Source organism: Porites lutea, chromosome 10, assembly GCF_958299795.1.
Source record: "Porites lutea chromosome 10, jaPorLute2.1, whole genome shotgun sequence".
In the NCBI taxonomy this organism is placed as follows: domain Eukaryota; kingdom Metazoa; phylum Cnidaria; class Anthozoa; order Scleractinia; family Poritidae; genus Porites; species Porites lutea.
The window spans coordinates 12,007,332-12,029,777 of NC_133210.1; the positions used below are offsets into that span (position 1 = coordinate 12,007,332).

The following is a 22,446-nucleotide window of genomic DNA, read 5'->3' on the forward strand; positions in this document are numbered from 1 at the left end:
GCATCACGTCAGTGAAGTGTTAAAAAACATTTGACAGACATTTCACTATAATTGTGCCCAAGGTTGATGACTGAGTCTACTTCATGATCAAACCCAAGGCAATGCTTGAACTCGCTTGAGATTTCTAAAGAAACGTTTTTTAGAAGAATTAAATCAGACAATTTGTGAAAATGGATTAAATTCCAGACTTCCCTCTATTGAACTGTATCTAACCCAGGGAGGTACTCTGGATTTCATGTGACAGGGATGATTGAAGGAGTTTTGGGGGTTTGAAATATTTGATTTCAGGATTTTTTGAGGAAAGGAAATTTGAGCAAGTATTTTTTTGGGCAGCTTGATTTAGGTAGGGATTTTTTTTGAGTATTCAAAATAATCTGAAGATTTGTGATAGTTACATTATTTATTTTAATTCTTTCTGGAAATTTTATGGCTTGGAAATTCGGCAGGCAGTTTTTTTCAGTGTCTTTTTTAGTTTAAATTTTTGCCCCCATTCACTTGCCCCCCCCCCCCCCCCCCACTTAAAACTGGAGTACCCTTACCCCCCCCCCCCCCCCGGTTTCTACTTCTTTGAAAACATTTCCCGGCTGCCTGGTCACTCCATGAAACACAGCATACTTTGCTTTCTTTCCGGATTTCTCGCATTTATTTTGTGACTCAGACCACTTTTTTCAGGGATCCTTGAGTCCCTCTTACATTCTTCCCAGCTACAACGTTTGCTGTTGAGCACTTCCCAATAAAATGTGTGAAAAAACATTGTTTTGACTAGACACTCAGTAAAAGCACAAACAAAGCCTTTGAGTGAAAAGCAAAGTTTGTCTGAGTCATGCAGGGCTCTTATCTGACATAAACTATTTTTAGAATCTGTGCACAGCACTTAATTTCACGACTTTGTGGACCAGTATCTTTGCTCTGTTTGGACGTACTGCTGTATCACCTCTTTCTAGCAGTGTCAATGGATATTCGAATGCAACTCTTTATCAAAAATTGAAATTAAGGTTGATTGATTTGATTGTTTGAGTGAAAAGTTGCATTTCTTTGAGTATCTTGAAGTTTTTAATTTTTTCAGGTTGAACTTAGTAGCCCAAACGTTATGGATTTTGTCTCTTATGAAAAACTTGCACCTGCACAGCAGATGCTTGGAAGTTATGGGTTTGATAGGATAAATAGAGAACAGGATAGACAATGGAAACATGTAAAGGGAAGAGGGAACTCCCTCTATCCTCATGTGTCACCCTAAATGTCCTCGTTCTTTCTTGCACCTTTATTACTTGCAAGTATTTGTTCCCCTTGCACTCCCCATTGTTTCTTGCACCCATATTACTTGAGAGTGCCTGCTAAACAGGCTACTTAAAACTGTACGTATATTTTTCCCGCTTTGTCCTGACGACAATCTTACGGATGAAAGACGAGAGGATGTAAGGGAAGATCTTAAGAGAGAAGTGATCTAAATTGCAAGGACTAATGAACTTAACATTTTCCTGTTCATTTTAAAAGCCTTCCCATTTTTTTTTCTTTTGAATTTTTTTAGATGGTTCCAAAGCAAACTTGTTCCAGATAATACCATGTCTTCCATATTACATATTACCCTCTTGGCAAGTGAATGGAAATCTTCCAAAGGAGGTCTGTCAACCATAAACAGGGAGTTAGCCATACAGTTAGCCAAGCAACCTAATGTGTCAGTCAGTTTCCTTGTTCCAGAATATTCTGAGGATGACAAAGAAGCAGCTTACCTGTATGGTATAAATGTAATAAAGGCAGAAATGTTAACTGGTTATGAAGGAGTTGAGCGGTTGGTGTCCCCACCCGAGAGTCTACTGATTGATTTTGTAGTTGGACATGGTGTAGTTCTTGGAAAGCAGGCACAGATAATAAGACGCTCACACAATTGTAAGTGGGTGCAAGTTGTACATACTGCCCCTGATGAACTTGCAATGTATAAAAGTTACCCAGGTGCCATTTCTAAGGGAGATGAAAAGCAAAGGAACGAGTTAAGCCTGTGTGAAAAGGCTGACCTCGTCATAGCTATTGGACCCAAACTAAAGGAATTTTATTCAGCCTACTTGAATCAGCGGGGGATAAGAGTTTACAACTTAACCCCTGGAATCTTTCACAACTTATCTTCCATAAAAGTTTCTTGTCAGACTAGTGCAAAGTTTCGAATTTTAGTTTTTGGTCGAGGAGACAAAGAGGATTTTGCAATTAAGGGCTATGACATTGCTGCGCAAGCAGTTGCCAAGCTGGCCGACAAGAGTTATCAACTAACATTTGTTGGTGCATCCAGTGAGAGCGAGAACCAGTTAATAGAGAAATTGCTTGAGCAAGGCTTGGATCGAAGCCAACTGATTGTCAAAGGGTATCAGGAGGATCATGATTTTCTTGAGGCAATCATGTGTGCTTCAAACCTTGTCTTGATACCTTCCAGAACTGAGGGTTTCGGTTTAACAGCCCTAGAGGCACTCTCTGCTGGTTTGCCCTTTCTTGTAAGTCAAAACAGTGGATTTGGAGAGGCTCTAAGTGGAATTGGCACATCCTTCATAGTAGATTCTGAGGATCCAAATCACTGGGCTGAGGCTATCAGACGCATTCGGGAAAGGGGAAGTGAAAAGGCAATACAGGAGTGTCAGCAACTAAGAACACGCTATGCAGTGAAGTACTCCTGGGAAAAGCAGTGTAGGAAATTTGTGGAGATCATGCAGTCTTTACCTGATAGTGAGTCTTGATATTCAGTAATTTTTTATATGCAATGTTGGCAAGCCACTGTTAGCAATGTATAGTCATTGAATTTACTGTAACTCTTACTTAAAGGAATTCCTAATTTGGGTTTGTAGTTTAAGCACTCATGGGAGTAGGTATAACTAGAAGTGTTTTAGTCATCAAGCATGTGAGTAGCCAGGTGGATTTGTATTCAGAATATTTGGATTTTCGGCCAGGAGAGAGTTTGTCAATGAAAGTCTTTCAGAAAATGCCAACTTAATTTTTTTTAAAAAAAATCGTTTGACTACACACTCATCTGTCAAGCACACACCCACATACATGCCCACACACCTAAGTAAATAAAAGAAAACAAAAAAGCATTTCAGTTTCAGTATATTGTTGGTAACTTGCTGGCAGTTATGTATCTATTGTGTTGGTGACAAAGTGGTAAAAATCTTATAATAGTCATGAAGTGATATGAAGTCCCAGTTATTATTAATAGCTACAATAATGGCCCCTGTGAAAATTTGTTGAAAGCTAGCGTTCTTCAACTTTTGACTCTATTAATTAATCTTGGTGGGGCTAATGAGACTACGGGAATATTGCTTATCACAGAATCAGTGGGTCTGACGATTTTACTGATGTTAAAAGTGTTATGGGATGGTTGAATTATATTATTTTTAATCAAACAGAGCAGCCCTCAATTAAATGTCAGAATGACAAATTTGCTTCCCTGACCCCAAGAGGAGCTTCAGCTTATCAACAAGATGTGAGACTAAAGGATCAATCTCCATCCTCTTCAAGTACAAACCAAAGCAGTTTAACAGGTATGAAATAAATTCAGTCTTAATTATCATTGCCAACAATGATGATGATAGTGATTATTATTATTATAATTTATTATTATTACTATTATTATTAGGAGGGTATTATCTGCCAAAAGCAGCAGACTTTGGTGGATAACACTCTTGCTGGTTCCTTGACAGTCTCAGGATTGTAAACAGATGTTTTACCTTGCAGATGTTCTTTAAAAAGCAGTTGAGGCAGTAATTGGTCCCCTTTGTCTTTGTACGATGTGTAAAATCTTTTTCTATTTTATGAGTTTCATTCAATTAGCTTTGTATTATTTTACAATTTTGATGTCAATCATAAAGCAATGAAAAAGTCTTTCAAATTTGATAAGCACAGTAGTTTGTATCTGTAAACAAATAGCCTTGATGGCATTACAACTTATCATCTTTCAGGAAAGAACACTCCCTTTTTTCATAAATCAATATAATATTTATTTTTTGTTTATTTTGGTCTTATTTATCTCTGTCTTATTTTCCTTCTTTTTAGATATAAATAAGATTCTGTCTCTGGGAGACCTCCTTTTCAATTGTCTTGTAGTTTGCAGTGACCTGTTAACCTCATTTACTTTCTTTTCTATCATTGCATTTTTTCTTTTCTTTAAAATAATTGTTTTCTTTTTTGCATAAATGTATAACTGTGCATGTTCATTATAGAGTTAAACGGTTAATAAATATTTTAGAGTAGTTAATTGATTGTTTTTTGTTTAATATTGATTTGATTTTAAGAAATAAAAACATTATGAATAAATGAATAAATAGGAGTGGGTTAAACTAGTTGTAGTATTGCTATATAATTTATTTCTGCACGGTAACTTGGCGTTTGAAATGGTCATTACTTTCCACAAATGGTTGAAACGGTTTTTTTTTTTCATATCACTGTCTTAGTCTCAGCAATGTTATGGTATTCATCAAAGTAACAATGTAGTTAACCCTGTTAACCACTTGAACTAAACTGTTAGTTAAAGGGAAGAATATATAGATGTATTATTTATTTGTTTGTTTCAGCACAAGGGGCGCCATCGTCTTTGTTGAAGAGGAAACTTCTTCAAGTTCCAAATGAGAAAAAGTTCAAAGGTAATGTGAGAGAGACCTATCAGCCGAAAAGAATGAACAAACCAAGAAAAAAATTGTAAAAACACGGTCCTGTTAAGAAATTTTGCATAAGAACAGGCTTTAAGTTTTTGTGCTTTTGGTGACTAAACTGTTTGGGCATATAATTTTGTATGTCTTGTGGTTTCCATTGGCCTGTGGGCCACATTAATTTTGCTTTCTTTTTTTGTCATATGCCTCTTCCACATTTCCCATAATGCACCTTATTTGCCTCCCAAAATTTTGCATAACCTTTGTGATGATGAGGATAATGATAAAACCTTTATTAAAGTGTCAAAACTGTAACAGCGGTGTATAACCAGTAAGTTGGGACACTAAAATAAGTTGAACAAGAATAAATCAATAAATTAATTAATTAAAAAGAAAAAAGAAAAACAATAATTATAAGAATTAAGAAATTTAGAAAAACTATGTACAGCATAAGCAAATAAGAAATTCGTGAGAACTACATACAATATGTAAACTATATACAATATGTATATATTGTGTTTCATTTGTCCTCGTTATTACAGCCATCCCTCGAGAAATTGAAAACAACGCTTATGCAAAATGTTGGGGGGCAAATATGGTGCATTACGGGAAATGTGGAAGTGGTGGATTTCTCTAAAATAATTATTTTCTTTTTTGCATAAATGTACATGTATAACCATTCATTATAGCGTTAAACGGTTAATAAATATTTTAACATACTGAGAGCAGTTAATTGATTATTTTTTTTTAATATTGACATGATTTTAAGAAATAAAGATATTATAAATAAATGAATAGATAGGAATGGTTTAACTGAACTAGTTGTAGTATTACATTGCTGTTTATTGCTGTGGTAACTTAACGTTTAAAATGATCATTACTTTCCCCACATGATTGGAAGGGTTTTTTTCATATAACTGTCTTAGTCTCAGCAATATTATGGTTTCATCAAAGTAAAAGTGTAGTTAACCCTGTTAACCACTTGAACTAAACTGTTAGTTAAAGGGAAGAATATATAGATGTATTATTTTTTTGTTTGTTTCAGCACAAGCGGCGCCATCGTCTTTGTTGAAGAGGAAACTTCTTCAAGTTCCAAATGAGAAAAAGTTCAAAGGTAATGTAAGAGACATTTATCAGTCGAAAACAATGAACAAACCAAAAAAAAAAAATTATAAAAACCAAGCCCACCACCAGAGCTCACCACGTGACCGGCAAATAACTACTACAAATAATGGTCTGCTCATGCGCAATGGCCTCCAACTGCGTTTGGCTGCAAATAATACTCTGCTCATGCGTAAATGAAAAAACGCTTTTCTTCTTCAGGGGATCCCTTTTGCGTGAAAATGGCAGCTTCCCGAAGATATTCATTGAAAACAAACTCGGTGACCGAATGATGAAAAAAATTATAGGAGGGTGTCAATGGGGTATATAGCTGTAGTCAGTAAACAGCTAAAAATTACTACTGAGCCAGTAAACAGCTCAAAAATCGCTACTTAGTCAGTAAGCAACAAAAAAACCGTTTAGTCAGTTAATTTGCATAATTATTTTGAGTCCCGCAGACGTTGATGGCCGTTTACAGGGTAGTGTTTTTGTCCATGGGCACTACTGGAATTGGATTTAAGTTGGCAGTAGCAGAAAGATCCATTGCAAGCTTTGGAATGGGATAATAGGATTTCCGGTGGGTGAAGTATTCGGTAGACCAGGTTGTTATTCCCTTAATAGATTCTCTCATTGCCTTTCCACAATCTCGGAAGTAGTGTTGCAAACTTATTGCTGGGTGTTTCATCTTCGTGGTTGCGTAAAGGTTCTCCACAGCCAAAGTCAACAGAGACTGTAGCTTGATAGCGTTTGTAGCATCTGGACTCACAAATTCTGATGCTTTTAAAAGACGGTTGCATGATTGCATGGTATTGTTGGCTACTGTGCCCTCTGGTCCATTTGTGATTCTTTCTGAACCAATCTGCAATTGTACATCTGAGAGACAACTGAAAGGAACCTGAAGGAACCTTGTAACACCCTGTAGACAGGTTTGCGCATCTACAAAGGTAGACCTCCATACAGGTCTGGCCTTGCAAGTGAATTCCAAAGTTACGGAACAGTCCCCAAAGCATGTTCGGAATTCAACCATACCGTCCAAAGGGGTTACAAGCTTGACACACACTGTAGCTGAATTAGTCACATATTGAGTTCTTCCCTCACAGTAAATACCACGAAACGTCACGGAAAGACGGGGAGCAAGTCAATATTCTCAAAATAGGCCTTTTTTTTTTCATTCCTTACTCTAAAATAATCGTGTTATTCTTAGAAAAGACTCATCTTTTTGTATTAATTTCTTTTTTAAAGTCTTTGTGCGTCTTCTTTGCTCCATATACGCTTGTCAGTAAATATTTTGTAACTTATACGCTTACGACAGCAAAAAAAGGCCTTTATACGTTAAGCAGTGAACCCCATTGGCACCCTCTTATAGAACTCGGTTATCGCAAAATATCGTGATTTGTCAGTGTCTTGCAGATCAATTATTTGCCAAAGGCGAACTACCAGACACTGACAAGTCCAATAATTGGGGTTATCTCGTCCAGTAGATTTGTGTATTCATGATTGCAATTCTGATCGCACATTTTATGGCGATTATAATATGAACTTCTTCGTTTTTTGGTGTGTTCAACTCCATCAGCCTCGTCAATTGCATCGGTCGAAGGTTTCTCAACTAATGTATTCCCGGAAAAGTCCCAGGGGAATCCGACAACGATGCAAGATTTATCAGAGACAACACAGCACGATACCTCGGACGAGAGGCATGTAACAGCAGGTAGCTGTCTCTTTCTTCAGTCGGGATATTTTTGGCCTTGGGGGGGGGGGGGGGGGGGGGAGTACTACCTTATGTGGCCTATACGGGGATGTGCTGCTGAACAGGCAATAGTTTTTAACCTCTCTGTCCTAAACAGGGTATATATTTTCGTGCGAGACTGCCCTGATTATAAACAAGGTATTGCCTGCACGATTGATTTGATTTGCTAGATGAAATTTGTTTGTACTCCAACCATACGAAAAAGATGACTATAACGAATTTGCTCTATTGGGATTGCCGATAAATTGCTTAAAAACAAGACGGCGTCCATTTTGGCCTTTGTCCTAAACAGGATAATAAAAATGAGGGTGTTTTCCTACACAGGGTATGTATGTAGGAGTTTTTGGTCCTAAACAGGGTCAGGGTTCCAAACCTTCAGCGGCTCACCTGTACCCAAATATTGGTCGAGTTCCCCCCTCCCCTTTGACAGATTTAGCAAAGACAACGCAAAGTTAAATGAGAACGTGAAAGTGTGTGGAATGGACTAACGCGAACAATTTTCTGCTCTGCATTCGCGCTGCTTTAAACTTAATCACGCCTATTCCATCTCGTTGAATTCGTCAAATGTTGACGGTTTTTTCTGGAGTTGAATTCGTAAAGACTGTATCAAAGTTCAGGAAAAGGAAAAAGAAATTAGGCATTTTTACGTCGTAGTCGTGCAGTAACGACAAAGAAATGTACAAAAAAGCTTGATGCACGTACAGAGTTGTTATTTTGACGATCAGAACTTATCGCTTTTTTTCCGTTCTCGTTGACCTCGCCATCGTCGATGCTTGAGCTCCGTAATCTGCCTTTTCTACGCACTTAAATATATCATCTAATTAAACTAGTTATTGGACGTCTAGAGTGGTTACTGTCTGTCCCCATAACTGGTGCCATACGTTAATCCATTATTCAGCGAACCACATATAAAAGGGATCTTGCAAAATTCTAAAAATTGGCGTCTGTTTACTGAAGGCCACGCCTTTTTTATTGTTAAAACAATGTAGCGTGGCTGATTGGCAGATTTTTATTGTCTTGTAGCCTTAGCAATACTTAGCTGCAGTGTATCAGCTACGTCTTTCCAGGCTGTGGAGCAAATTTTAGAGATCATCGGCAACACAGTAACATTTGTCAGGACTCGAGAATATAAAGGCAGATCACCAACCCAAGTCAGAGATTATCTGAGACGGGAAACCTTGCCCAGGTTATGTTTGTTGCTTGTAGACGCAGGTGAAGTGAACCATGCCTGTCAAAATTCTCCTCTTAAAGTAGAATACAAAGATCTTTTCGACACAGTCCTGGATAGAGTTGGTAAGCTAACACTAATCATAATGCATACCGACGTGTACAGAAAGAAAACATTTTGATTTGAATTTATTAAATGTATTAGTAATGTGTTGTCTATTACATTGGTTCCACATAGAGCATTTTAACATGACGTCACGGCGGCCATATTGGTGTACCAAAATAACGCGTTGAACTCTTTTGTTCCTTTAAATTTACATAGATGCTAGCCTGCTTGAAAACACTGGCTTGTGTTGATCTCATACTCAAATTAAATCCCTTCCATTGTTGAATACACAAAACCGGTGCCTCTCGACAGAGTTTTAGCTGGGGCGTAGATCTTTCAACTCGTATACAAAGTAAATCTTTTATACTTCAGTGCCGTTTTTACTTGCATAAGCGCCACATTTGGGACAAAAAGGTTAATAAGCGCCGCGGCCCCGATATTATCAATTATTCAAAAGACATTATTTTTGTTAGTTTATTACAGACAATAATAATACCAAATAAATAGAATGATAATGTGCGGAAAAGGACTAAGAAAAAATTCTAAGTTCCAGATGAAAATTGAACTCATGACCTTCCAGACACTAGTCGGATTCTCTAACCACTACGAACTACGAACTCAAGAACACTACGAACACTACGAACACTACGAACTCAAGAAATGAGTAGGTCATTTGTGGGCTGACATAACGACTGTAGCTCGCAGTTAAATTATGTCAAATAAACACACTAATTAACTGCATCAGGCAGTAATAATAATAATACTGTGGTTAAAACAATCCTTTGTTGAGTTCATCTTTCAAATAAACGCAGCCCACGATTAAGGGGCGTATTTGAGGCTTGGAAATTTAATAAGCGCCGCGGCAGTAAATAGGTAGCTGATGGCATACTGAAGTATTCTTGAGAGTACCCTGTTAGAGATAATTCTCATTTTCTGTTCCGAGTGTACTTAAACCCAGAACACTACCCAAACACGCAAAAAAAACGAGGCATTTAGTAAACTGAATTAGACAAACAAAAATTCTAACACCAATTATATTCATCGTAAAATATTAAATCCTTTTGTTGTTTGTTTCTATTATTTTATCTGTTTTCACTTGTTCGTGGGTGTGCCGTTGGTTGGGGGGTTTTAGAACTTGCTCATGCACCCCTCGAGGAGAGTCGTCTAATTCACTAGTGTCTTCTGCATCGAGGCTCTGCTTGAATCAGGCGCAAGCCCAAACTTCTGGATTCATGGTAATAACTGAGCCCGCTGTACCAATCGCACTAAGGCCTTGATTGGAAACTGTTTTCCAGCTGAACAACAAGCAGCACATGCCGTCTCAAAAAAAGATCTTACTGGTTTCATGCAGTCTCTCTCGAGTACGGCAAATCAAGCGAATGAGAGAAAGGCTCTGCTAGTGGGGTGATGTTCACCTTATCAGTTCTGAATGGATAAATGCACGATACCACAAAGACCTTTGCATTCATGAGTGGAGCCGTAGCTCCCTTGTGAATGGATAAGTTGATGTTCGCAAGCGGTGTAAGGGACCGCTTATTAATGAAACATAGGGGTGGGTTGGGGGAAAATTAAGCAATATCCCAAAAATTTCCCTGCCCCCCCCCCCCAATGGATTGTAATTTTTTTCAAGACCCCCCCAATTTTTTTCAGATAATATTCAGAGCCCGCCTCCCCTACCTTCACCTTTCGGACAACCTAATGTTAACCAGGAAAAACCCTTTTTATATTGTTTATATTCTAATAGTTCAGTTTGTAACAAGCATGTTTCTTCTTATGTTCAAGATATCTGCATCCAAGTTTGTTAAATAAAAGGTTTAGCATAATTTTCTTAATTCAAACATAACACTTGTTAAGCATTGTCCTGTTTAAAAAAGGCAATCAGGAGATCCTTCGACATGCAAAATATAGAGGCTTTTATTTCTAATTCGCAAAATCATCTGAGCAATTATCGTTGTTACATTGACAGATCACTTTCTTGTGCCACCTTTCATATAAATTCTAATCTCATAGTTTACATTTTTAATGAGGTAAGTTCATATGAGTACAAGATATTCTGATGAAATAAAAGATTTAAAAGTAAGTTTTTTTTTTTTTCAAGGCCGCCCTCATCAAACAAAACAATTTTGGGATTTTTTCCTTGTGGAATTTTTTTTCCATGCCCTCCATAATTTTCCTCCCGCCCTCCCCTCCCCCCCCCCCCCCCGACCCATAATTAATGAACGGTCCCCAAGTTATCATTTCAGATTAATTATCGTAATTTTTTTCCTTAGCTTTCCTTATGTTGGTCTTTTCTTTTTGCAGCTGAAAAGGTTGTAATTGTGGTCTGTGCTGACTGCTATTTATTACAAGAAAATGAGGTCCAACTATTCATTGAGGGCGTATTTGACAAAAGGGAAAACGGTTTCATTGTGTGGCTGAATAATGGAGCCCTGTCGGTAGACCCCGATACTTTGGCACACATTTTGATTCCGGGATAACTTTCAACCCAGGTATCACCAAAGGGAAGTTGCCCTAAACTGCCAAATGTATTGAGTGTTGCCCCCTCTGCTTCTGCCACTCTAACTCGTCCAGTGAACGTTGATGAAAGGGAAGGATGTCCATCGTTTTTTACATTAGCTGATCTGCTGGGCCGTAATGTTAGCCTTCATCCAGCACTTGGCATCCTAGCGCATCAAGAAAAGCATCCCTCCTCCAACTCGACTTCGACGGACTCTTCCGAGTTGTTAGATGAAGCGATAAACTCTGCCGAACAAGGCATCCTGACACCTCAAGAACCGGTTTCCACACCTGCCTCAAAATGAACGAGAGATACGTGGTCGCTAGAAAATTCAAAACCTGTCCTCGATTGGAGAAAACTTGAACATGGTAGGATTAGCGATGTAGTCGAGCAACCCATCCCATAACTGATGCCAGGACTTTTCCGTACACGATTAGAGCGACCGGAACCGTAGATTCCGGATGAGGTTGAAAAAGATCTTTTGAAACAGTCTGGTAGGACAGCTGAAGTTGAAGTAAAAATCTTGTCAAATCAAGGTGTACTCAAGTGGTTCGTTGAGAAAAATTCCCGAGAGGCTAAGGAAATAACTGAAACTGGGGCTCTTGTGCTTAAAACTCGTGTTCGTTCCGGCCGAGTGTCTATGGAGCAAAACGACCTTCAGTTCAGGTATCCATATTGGATCTTTCCTGAGTGCATTCTCCAAAAAATTAAACGTGGTCATAGGGACGTGCCCAGTGGGAAACTCAAGATCATTTCTGACGAGAAAGGAAACTTTAGATTCCACGTATCATATAGCCGGCATGAACGGGAGAGATTAGCTCGACTTCTCTCCTTACTGGGTAGACGTTATGGTGGTCTTCCCTTTCAGGGATTTCAGTAGATGACGCATTGTTGCCAGCCGTTTTTAGACTGAATAAACTTGCAGTCAAGTGGAAAAATCTAGGTTAATTTTGAACACATAGAACTGTTAGCAGTTCATCACACATGTTATGTTTAAAAGGTCTACAGTCCTCAGTCCTAACCTCTCTACAACGCCCACCTTGTGAACAGAAGAAAGTGGCCATTGTAAAGAGGTGCCCGTTGCAGAGAGGTTTTAAACAAGAAGTCAATGTATGGACTTGTCCTCCGGGACGACAAAAAGTGGCCGTTAGCGGAGGTTCTACTGTTCAGTACTTATTTCATTGGTATATAGTTAACGTAAACAATAGAAAAAATGAGAGCGCGTTCTAGTCGATTTTTTGCCTGACTTTGTTCTTTTTTTTTTTAGGAATTAAACGCGATATAACTATAAAAATTCAGTGTGTTGGATATAAGTGCAATTTATATAGTCCCAGTTCTGTATTTACTTTTATCAAGTTTTTTCATATGATGGTTACGCATATCTTTTCAGTTTGTTTTATTTATTTCAAAGTTAAAGGAACGCAACCTTATATAAATATGACCTTTTCGGTAGCTACTCTCAAGGTGTGTTTTTCTGATATTATTACTCAAAATCTCCCTTGAATTCTATTGCATCTACGTTCATTTACGTGCTTGGATTTACACTTCTACATGTATCTTTGTTTATAGTAACATTTTAGGAGACCCTATTAGACACTGCTTTTCTCTTTGATGAAGAAATTCTTGCTGTTGTCTCTTCAACGAAGCAAGTAATGCAAACGCGCCGGTAAAACAAACCCACATTCTGAACGCCTGGAACAGTTTTTCCCTTTGTCTCTTTCTTGTACCTCGGCACTTCATGCCTCTAATCCGAAGGGTAGTCGTTACAGCCATTCCAGAGTAGAACCAAGCCTCTGTTTCAAGCGAGGATATAAAGTGCAAAGCCTTTGCTAAATGAATTTTTTTTTATTCTCATGCAAATACAGTGAAACCCCTATTAAGCGGATACCCTCTATTAAGCGGACACTAAGCCGGGTCCCGAAATTAAAGTCTTATATTTCTCTTTATAACGAACCCCTATTCAACGGACACCTCTATTAAGCGGACGCGGACACTAAAAAAAATTGTACTTGGCTAATTTCTATTGATAATAACCTCTATTAAGCGGACACCGGACTGAACTACTACAACTGGATTACGTCCTTTAAATACGAACTGCAGTCGATTAAGGCGTGGTACCAATTTCGCAGCGCAGTTATGAGCATATGTGGAGGCTCTTTCTGCCATATTCTTCACATTCCTTTGGTTGGTCACATATTTGTGCCGTTTTCGTCGCCATATTGAATTTATAATGTAATACATGCGTTTAATATGCGTCATCGCCACGCTATGACGTAATTCATTGCCAGGAGGTCAACTGCTTCTCTAAAGCAAAGTTTAACGAGGATCTAGGCTGCTGCTTTTTTTCTCTAGGTAATTTGTCGTGCAAAATGTTGTTTAAAGGATTCGTGGTAACTTTTTGTCAAAGCCTCAGAACGTTTTGCATCACTGCTAGGACGCGTAGAAACGACATCTTTGGCGTTGAGTTCCTTGGACGAAACTTGTCTCTGTCGAGCTGTCGCTGTTGTCATATTTACAGCAGTAAGCCGACCTTTTATTCTCCAACCAAATGAATCGAGTAATCGTTCTTGTATGCAGTTGTGTGTGACCCACTGTGGTCTTCAACCGCCTGTCACACAGGTTCATCAAAACCTCACACTGTCCGTATCACATTAATTTATTAGGAAATAATGTCACATTTGACAGTAAACCGAAAAAAGTTAGAACGCACTTGCTAATCAGAGATTACCACTAGTAAGGATAAATCAATACATTTAGCTGTCAATAAACTATAGATTAGACTGATACTCGGCCGTATGATTATCATCCGCCATCAAAATTCACGTAAAAGTTCTTTGCAACTTTATCGCAAACATTGCACAATTTTTACAAACTCTATTATAATTATGCGGACAGTTGGGAAGGTCCCGAAGGTGTCCGCTTAATGGAGGTTTCACAAGAAACTAAAGGTCTTGCTTGAATGGAAGAATGTTTGGAACTCGGCAGTTGAAACATGATCGCATTACGTTACGTCATCGAAGGCAAACAAATCTTCTGTGTCTTTTCTCGGAAAAGTGACACAGCTTGTTGTGGTCATTCGCCTGTTTAATAGATCAGCTTTTCTTAAGCGGAGAACAAGATTTCTTTTGCAAAAAGAAAATATGTCAAGGCGGAAAAAGATCCACCTTTTTAACTGCGATCATCTCTACGAACTCCGTGTTATCGAGGATTTGCTATACTCCTGCAAACCGAAACTGGGCTTCGATTTCACAGTGGAGAATCACTACTTCTCCTTTTCTGAAATGGCTGAATTGAGTGAAAAAATCGTTCCTGCACTGAAGATTGATTTTGCAGTTTTCGTCGTTCACGCTCAAGAGTCAAGTCTGTCGATAAACGATGGCCGCGGATATACCAAGCTTTACAAAGCTCTATTGCAAGCTACAGGTAAGAAATTGAGACACCTCTTGTAACTACTTTCTGCTGTTGTTGTAATGAATACGCATATTCATCAGTAACAGGTCTTTGTGTTCGGATTTATGTCGAAAAAATCATGAAAGATGGATTTCAATGTGGCACAGTTTTGTCACGCGCGCGAAATTAACGATAGCTCTTTTCACGGTTTACGACACTGTCTATTCAGTAGTATTTTCAGTGTGACTACAAATAAACAACGTTTCAAATGTAAAACCAAAAACCTGTAACTCGACCCTTCACCATAACGTAACATTCTAACTCTATACAGGAGAGCTTTTCCCCAGATGGTTAACGAGTGCACGTTGGCGAGTTAACTCGCCAGGCCGAATGGGCAGCGCTAAAGTATGGAATCCGGAAACGGAAACGGATTCATGGAAACGGAATATGGGATACGGAATCAAGTATCAGTGACGGAAAATTAAAGAATTTCACATTGCATAATTTAGTACAATCCAAAGAGAATTTGTTTAGTTTTCTTCATTGGCAGTTCCCTTAAATATATTCTTGTTATTGTGTCTTGATAGGGTTTGCCGTGGTGTGGGTTATTGCACTGCAAACTCTGCAAGGCCGATGAAAGTAATTTTACGAGTAATTTTTATTCACGAGTGTATGGGTTGAATAACACAGTTAAATATTACCTATTTAGATAAATGTCAAGAGAAGTAGTAGTTGGCCTCAGACCATACTACGTAATTGTCCCCAAACTGAATACTCAACACGTGACGGACGTGTAGCGTGACCACAATTCCCGTGTTTTAGCAATAAGGTCAAGTTAAGTTTATCGCCAAGCTGGAATACTGGTGTAATGAGTTTGCGTTGAAGTCCGTATTTTTGTTGAAGAGGCTTATTAAACACAGGACATTAATTTGCTGTAATCAGTTGCGTAATCAAGCAAATGCATGCACAGTTCCCTCTTCTCTTTGGATTTTACAATTCCATGGTTCCCTTAAGTAAGTTGTCTTGATAAATAAAACTGAACACTGTTAAAGACAACCCAGAAAAGACAACCAGGAAAATCTTGACGACGACGCCTTTCAGTTATGTAAACGACGACTCTGTAGATTTAAACCTTTCACTGTCAGAGTGCTTAATAGAGTTTTGTGAGGTGACTCTTACCTTTTGAGTCTGCGAACAAAATCCTATGATGTGACTTTTCAAATGAAAGCTCTCTGCCTGTACTTACACATGGTGCTATTTGTTTCAAATTTTGAGAAAATGAAATTGGGACATTTGGTTAAAATTTGCTTTTGGCTAAATTTGGCAGTGAAGGGGTTGAAGGAAGTCCGTCTCCATATAACTTACCTCTTTCTAAAACAACTAGTTATTGTCAGTGACGTTTTTCTCCTCGCTTTGCTGTCCCATGAGAATTTGCATTCATTGCCGGAAGTGGTATGAAGAGTCTTTTAACCGGAATCGACTCCTGTAGTCATACAGCAGTCTCCTTCGCCCAGGTAATTTATTCAGCTATGTCTCTTTCGTCTGTTTATTTATTACTTCGGCGGAGGGCAAAGTAAAAAATTCGTGCCACACAGGAATGTCCCAAAGTTGCTTTTTTGGGGACAAGATTGGGCACCCAAAGTTTTTGTAGGTTGTCGGTTTTATTCGGCTATTAAACGAAATGAGAGCCGAATTAATTCGAGATATCTCGAGTTCACGTCGATTTCTTTGATTTATTCGAGGAAGAAAGAATTATTATTTTGGCTTTCCCGGGATTTGAACAGTCTCACCCGTGCGGCCCGTCAAATCAGAGGAGACTCGAAGTTGAGTGATAAGGCGATTGCGCGACTGTGACCCAAGGAAATTTGGATTTGGAGAAATAGCTATGAAATTATGCACTTGTTTCGGGAAAAGATTGGGCACGCAAGGTCGTGACTTTTCGGATTGTTACCTGGGCGGAACGGGAAGTAAAAGCTTCGCGAGGCTCAGGAATATTTCAAAGTTGTTTCCGAATGCCCCGAAGCTACCACGGAATTATTTCCAGATATCTTCGAGTTCCTTGATATATATTATTCTGGCTAGAAATATTGAATGCAAAGGTGTTTTACAGAAAACCTTGAAGCAATTTGGGCTAGTAGCTTCAAAGTACGAGCGAAAATCGACATACAAGAGCAATTTTCATTGAGTCTAACTTCGCAGACGAGTTTCCTTATGTCCTGTTATGTTGCGCGACATGCTTCTCCAAATTGCGTTTCAGTTTGGCTTTTTACCGTCGAAACCTTGTCTTTTCCCTCTGACGTCTAGCTTGTAATGCGTTTTATATCTTGGAAAACCCAAATTTATTAGGTTGCCGTCGGTATCAAATTTCAGTTCAATACTAAGGCCCGAAGTAAGCTTTTTTGTGTTGTTTTGTTTTTTTTTTTCTAAAACCAGCGGCCGAAGTAATGCTAAATATGCTTTTCAATACTCTTTTAAAAATAACACCACACAATGTGCCAAAAAGAAGAAGAAAAAAAGAAAGCACAAAGTAGGGACCTTCACGGCGATATTCACGGTGGGTTACCCATCCAGTTCCTAGCCCCGCCTGACAGGGCTTAACTTGAGTGGCGCTTCAAAAAAACACTAGCCTTCGTGGCAGGTGCAAAAAGGGGAGGGGAGAGGGAGGGGGAGTTAGAAAAGCACGAAATCGAGGAAATCCTCCTCCCTTTTTCTCTTCCTCCCTATCCCCTACCCCTTTCGACGCCTGCTACGCAGGCTACTAAAAAACCGAGTATCACGAGGGTTATTGCGAGATACGTATTTCTAGTTTATGTTGCGACGTTGTACATGAATTGTCCTCGATGTGGAGATTGTGCATTTTCAGCAAGTTTCGTAAGGGAGTGTACTGATGTTAGTTAGTTACGTTGCTGGAGAGAAGGTGTATAGTTAACGGTGCATAAGGAAAGTGTTGTTGTAGAGGAAATAAAGGATGTGTAACTGAGATCTCGTCGTGCGCAATTTATTTATGACAGAAATTATAATCGAATTGGGCTACAGCCACGCGGTCATGCACCAAGCAGACTTCCGGTGGAGAAGTTAAGAAGTCTGTTACACAAAAGGACGAAAGTAATGGTATTTGTATGGAAGGGTATCCGAAAAAATATCATTTCTTACTATTCCTCCGCATTCACAATTAATCCACAACCACGACGACGAAGTGTACGTTCGTTCCCATAGCGTCTTGTTTTATTGTCATTGCTAATATATTATTTTTGGAACCTCCTTTCACGGATTCCGTATTCCGTTTCCGTTTCCGGCTTTAAGATTCCTCGTTTTAGTGCTGCCGGACTGAATTGCACAAGCCCAAGCAGATTTGAAGATGAAAACAGAATGAAACGATCGTTCTGAAAATTCGACAGCTACTGTAGCATGTTTATACTCGAAAGACAGTGATCTCGAAAATAAGGTTAATTCTACTTAAAGCGCTTCTTTTTTCGGTAGGAGGAAATGTTATTATTGTCATCGGAGGAGATGACAATTACAAAAACGAAGACAAGGAAAAGCGGTCAGTAATCTCGGTCTGGGCCCGAAGAGCTATGTCTGTACAGTTCAGCGAAGAATATTTGGATGGAAGAAAAAGCTTCATATTTTCCTGGGGTGAAAAACACCGACCAATTCACGAGGACGCTCTAAAGCATTTTTTTGATCCAGGCAGGAATGGTGAAAGATTTATATACCAGTTACCAACACAGAGAGACCCCAGCTTGCAACCCGGACGAGTAAAACCCGTAGGCTCAATTACCAGCGGCTGTTCGGGAAATGAGCCCGTGATCCTCCCCTCGGGAGGGACCGAGAGTGCAGCAGAAATCGAGCCTATAACACCTGCTGAAGCCATTCCAGTAGAAGTGGAAGAGGAAAAATGCCCTTTAGATAGTCAGGAAAAAGGTACTTATTTTATTGTTACGTTTTGTTAATAGTTTAATCCCCGCTGGTTTCCATATGATAGTCCGGATCGTCTCGATTGTCCCAGGCTTCTTAAATAATGTTGAGACGATAATGACGATCGTAATTGAAACACTACCCAGATGATCGCAAACGACCCGTACGACTGAGACGACCTCGATCGCATGGATAGAATATAATTGAGTTCTATGTGGACGATCGGGACAACCGTGTAAATTTTGAAGCGATCATATGGAAACGATCTCAGACGACGGAGGCGATCGGGATGATCGATAGTCTCCCACACTAGCTCCCCTAAAAATGCCAGCGTGGGAGACGGCTAGACGATCGAACGCTATGCCAGAAATCATCACTTTTATTACTCTAACAGTAATTACTAAGGTCGAAAAAAAAAAACGAAAATGTTCGCACCTCGTGGATGTTTTTTAAAAAAAGTTCCATCAATTTCCGGCGACAGTCTTCCGAATTTGTAAAACTTGTCTAGCTTGTCTACATCGAAAAATCGAGAGAAAAAATAGAGATGGCAAGCTTCGAGGTTCACTCTCCGATTAAAATCCACCATTATCTTTACCCTGTTCCAGAATTCCAGAAACATCGCTGACGACCATGCGCCCTTTTTGTCTTTGAGACAACCGAGACGATCATATATGATGAAACTTTCAATCATTCCAGTCGTTCGGACCGTCAAGACCTATTTTTAAATTGAGTGGGGCGAGCGATCGAGATGATCCGCGTGATCATATAGGAAACAGGCCTTACACAGGGTAAAAAGAAATTAAGTAATTTTGTATTTTTTATTGCGGTTTATCCATAGAATAATTCTACTAATGGTTAGTGAATGGGCGAAAATTTCAGGGACCCAACTGTAACTTTATAGTCTTTTTCCAGTTTTAAAGCGGAGGGCGTGTGAAGTTTCTGACTCTTGTATGTACCAAAGAAAACTCAATGGTTACTTTTGGTTATTTTTTTCATCCTACCCCACCGACATAGTCCCTATTCCACGCCCGCACACGGGCTCCTTAAGATTAATCATTGACTTCTCATTTCTTAATTATCTTTTTTTTCTCCAAGCATTAGGTCGAGTAAACGCTTTTGGGGCGTCTTGTTTTTAAGTAGTTTGTGTCTTTAAGTAGTTTGTTTGTTTTAAAGTAGTTTGGTCTCAGTGTTCTCTTAGCGAGTAAGTGGTGACACATCACGGCTCAAATATTTTGGAGCAAGGCCGTTTATTCATTTGTAAACCGATATTGCTGACTATCAAGCTTTCTCCTGCATGTCAAACCTCCCCAAATATATAATCGGCATAGAGAACTAAAGTGATGACGTCATAAAAAATGAAATTTCTGAAATTATGGGATTTGTCAGGATATTCTGAAAGAACAATGTCCAAGACGCCTACTTGCCAAAAATGAGCATTTCGGGGCAAATTGTCTCTGAGATCGTAGCCCAGTTATACTCAGACAACTCCATACAAACCCTTCTAAAAAATTTAGAAGGGTTTGTATGGAGTTTTGTAAGCATAACTGGGCTACGATCTCAGAGACAATTTGCCCCTCAAATGCTCATTTTTAACAAGTAGGCCTCTTGGACATTGTTCTTTCAGAATATCCTGACAAATCCCATAATTTCAGAAATTTCATTTTTATGACGTCACACTTTAGTACTCTATTAGTGTCATAGTAAAAAAGTTAGATCTCTAGCTGCCCAATTTTGTAGTTTCTGAGGCCTGGTAGCTAGGATTGTACAGTAACTGTCCCAGGCAACGCTACAATAATTATGCTGAAGTGGGGTTGAACTGGAGAATTTAAAATAGATTGCAATGCTGTGTTTGGAACGTAATCTCTAACACGCTTCAAAGCCCCAATACAAGATGCCATCTTTTTGGCTAATTCCCTGATGTACGCACCAAGGGATTTCCTCTGAGTAACCTTGATGGGGTTTTGCTGGGGCTGTTTTGGCTTAAATTGTGCTCAAATGGCTCCACAAGGGGCCGAATCAGATGTTGGCCTGCTGCCGTAAATTTGCACTTTGGAGCTGAAACAGATCTTTTTATCAGTACAGTGTAATGTTCTCTAGCGAGAGGACAAATAATAAATTTCCTCTGATGGCTACTTGTCATGCATCTTTTCACTTTGAATGCCGTAAAATTCCGAAAATAAGCCCCGGGGCTTATATTTTTCAAAGGCCCTTTTTGAGGGGCTTATTTTGGGGGGGGGGGGGCTTATATTCGGAAGGGGTTATGTACGGAGGGAAATTTGCGTTTCAAAATCGATTGGGCTAGCCTTATAGTTGGAAGTAAATTTATCGTTTTTGCTTTGTTTTACTTTGTATTTGAGGGCAATTTTCCAAGTACAAGCCCCCGGGGGGCTTATATTTGGAGGGGCGATTTAACGAAAGGTTTTTTGCGTTACAGGCCTGGGGGGCTTATATTTGGAGGGGCTTATTTCGGAATTTTACGGTGTCCATTCATATATATTCATTTTCGCTTGCCGTTATTCATCCTTTGTCCACTCTTTCTTATTTATCCTGACCTCACCTTGTGTCTGCTCGCTTCCTTTCTGTCTCTTAACTATCCCGATATTGCATTCACGTGAGAGGAGGCCGGAGCGTGACGTGACAACACAAATGGAACGGCTGTGTAGGAGACTAAAATCTAGTGTACACGGATCCGGACAAATTTTTGAACAGAGAAAAACTTGAACGGATCCTGGGATCCCCCTTTCATTTACAGGTGCAAGTTTGTGAAAGGGGAAGTTTTGTTGACTCGTGTGCAATCCTGAAATCTTTAAAAGAACTTTGTACACGGTTCGGTGTAAACGGGTTGCTCAGGTAAAAAAATTCGTCCATTTGAGCCGTGTAAACGGTGTAGTATCGTGGGCGACTCATCCAGGCCACTATCAGGCACGCTGTAAACTCTGGGACCATCTAAGGCTACTGGTTACCTATATCACGAGCTAGAGATGGCGGAAATGTAAGATAAAATTCAGCTGTGTATCTATTATAAACGGAGTCTAACATGGACCTTCCCTTTCCCTTTCGATAGATGAAACAGGAAGTTCCGTTGTCCATTCTTCAGATGTGGAAGATGCCCACACCGAGCATGACCCTTTGAAGGCGAAACTGGTGCTTAAGAGCAAACTACACAATGGAAAGGTATCATTTGACCCAGACGATGTCGTATTTTTAAGCCCCGAATTTCTAAAAATCCCGGATGTCGTGACACAAAGTCTTCTGGAAACGTACAGACACACTGATGAGATTCAGCTGAGGGTCATATCAGTCGAAAATGAATTTTTTGTTTACACTGGTGATCAAGGAATAGAGATGGCAGACAACGACTTACTCTTGTTAAAATCTCGTGTCCGCAAAGGTGTAGTATCTTTCCATGAAGATGACGTCAAGTTTCGATACTCGGGCTGGAAAGTCCCTGAGTACATACTTCAGGACTTAAAACGAAATGCGTCTACTGGGAAGCTATTTATTGTTTCTGACGAGAAAGGGAGCTTAAGATGCATTATTCAGAACAAAGCAAAGAGAAGAGCAAAGAGTGCGAAGGGTAGAGTTTTGGCCTTCTCTACGTCGGAAAATTATTTGAACATATCTTTTTAAAATCATCCCACCATGTGTGTACATGTGCCAAGTGTCCTACATAATTTATACAACTTGTAAACCGTGATTTTTTTTTCAATTTCTAAGTTTCACTCCTACTGGCTGGAAATGTAACCACTGAGACTTATGTAACTAGATGTTATTTGTAGCGATGCCTTAAGTTCAAAGGCTTTCATTCCTAAGTTTTGACATAAAAAATGATTGTCTATTGGTAAACTAAGTCATGCACTACCCAACTTGATCGTAACTTCCTGGTGCGTTATAC

General features: G+C 39.3%; 2 protein-coding genes across 2 annotated transcripts; both read left to right on the forward strand.

The window, feature by feature from the left end:
• The first annotated feature begins 1,533 nt into the window (after positions 1-1,533).
• Positions 1,534-12,811, forward strand: LOC140950603 (D-inositol 3-phosphate glycosyltransferase-like). Its single transcript, XM_073399841.1, has 7 exons — positions 1,534-2,709; positions 3,387-3,521; positions 4,551-4,619; positions 5,671-5,739; positions 7,300-7,434; positions 8,497-8,766; positions 11,048-12,811. The coding sequence occupies exons 1-7, from the start codon at positions 1,563-1,565 to the stop codon at positions 11,221-11,223; spliced, it is 2,001 nt and encodes a 666-aa protein (XP_073255942.1). The 5' UTR covers positions 1,534-1,562; the 3' UTR covers positions 11,224-12,811.
• Positions 12,812-14,275: 1,464 nt separating this feature from the next.
• On the forward strand, positions 14,276-22,275 carry LOC140950416 (uncharacterized). Its single transcript, XM_073399640.1, has 3 exons — positions 14,276-14,666; positions 18,114-18,557; positions 21,616-22,275. Exons 1-3 carry the CDS (start codon positions 14,384-14,386, stop codon positions 22,179-22,181), a joined length of 1,293 nt encoding a protein of 430 aa, XP_073255741.1. The 5' UTR covers positions 14,276-14,383; the 3' UTR covers positions 22,182-22,275.
• The last annotated feature ends 171 nt before the right edge of the window (positions 22,276-22,446 follow it).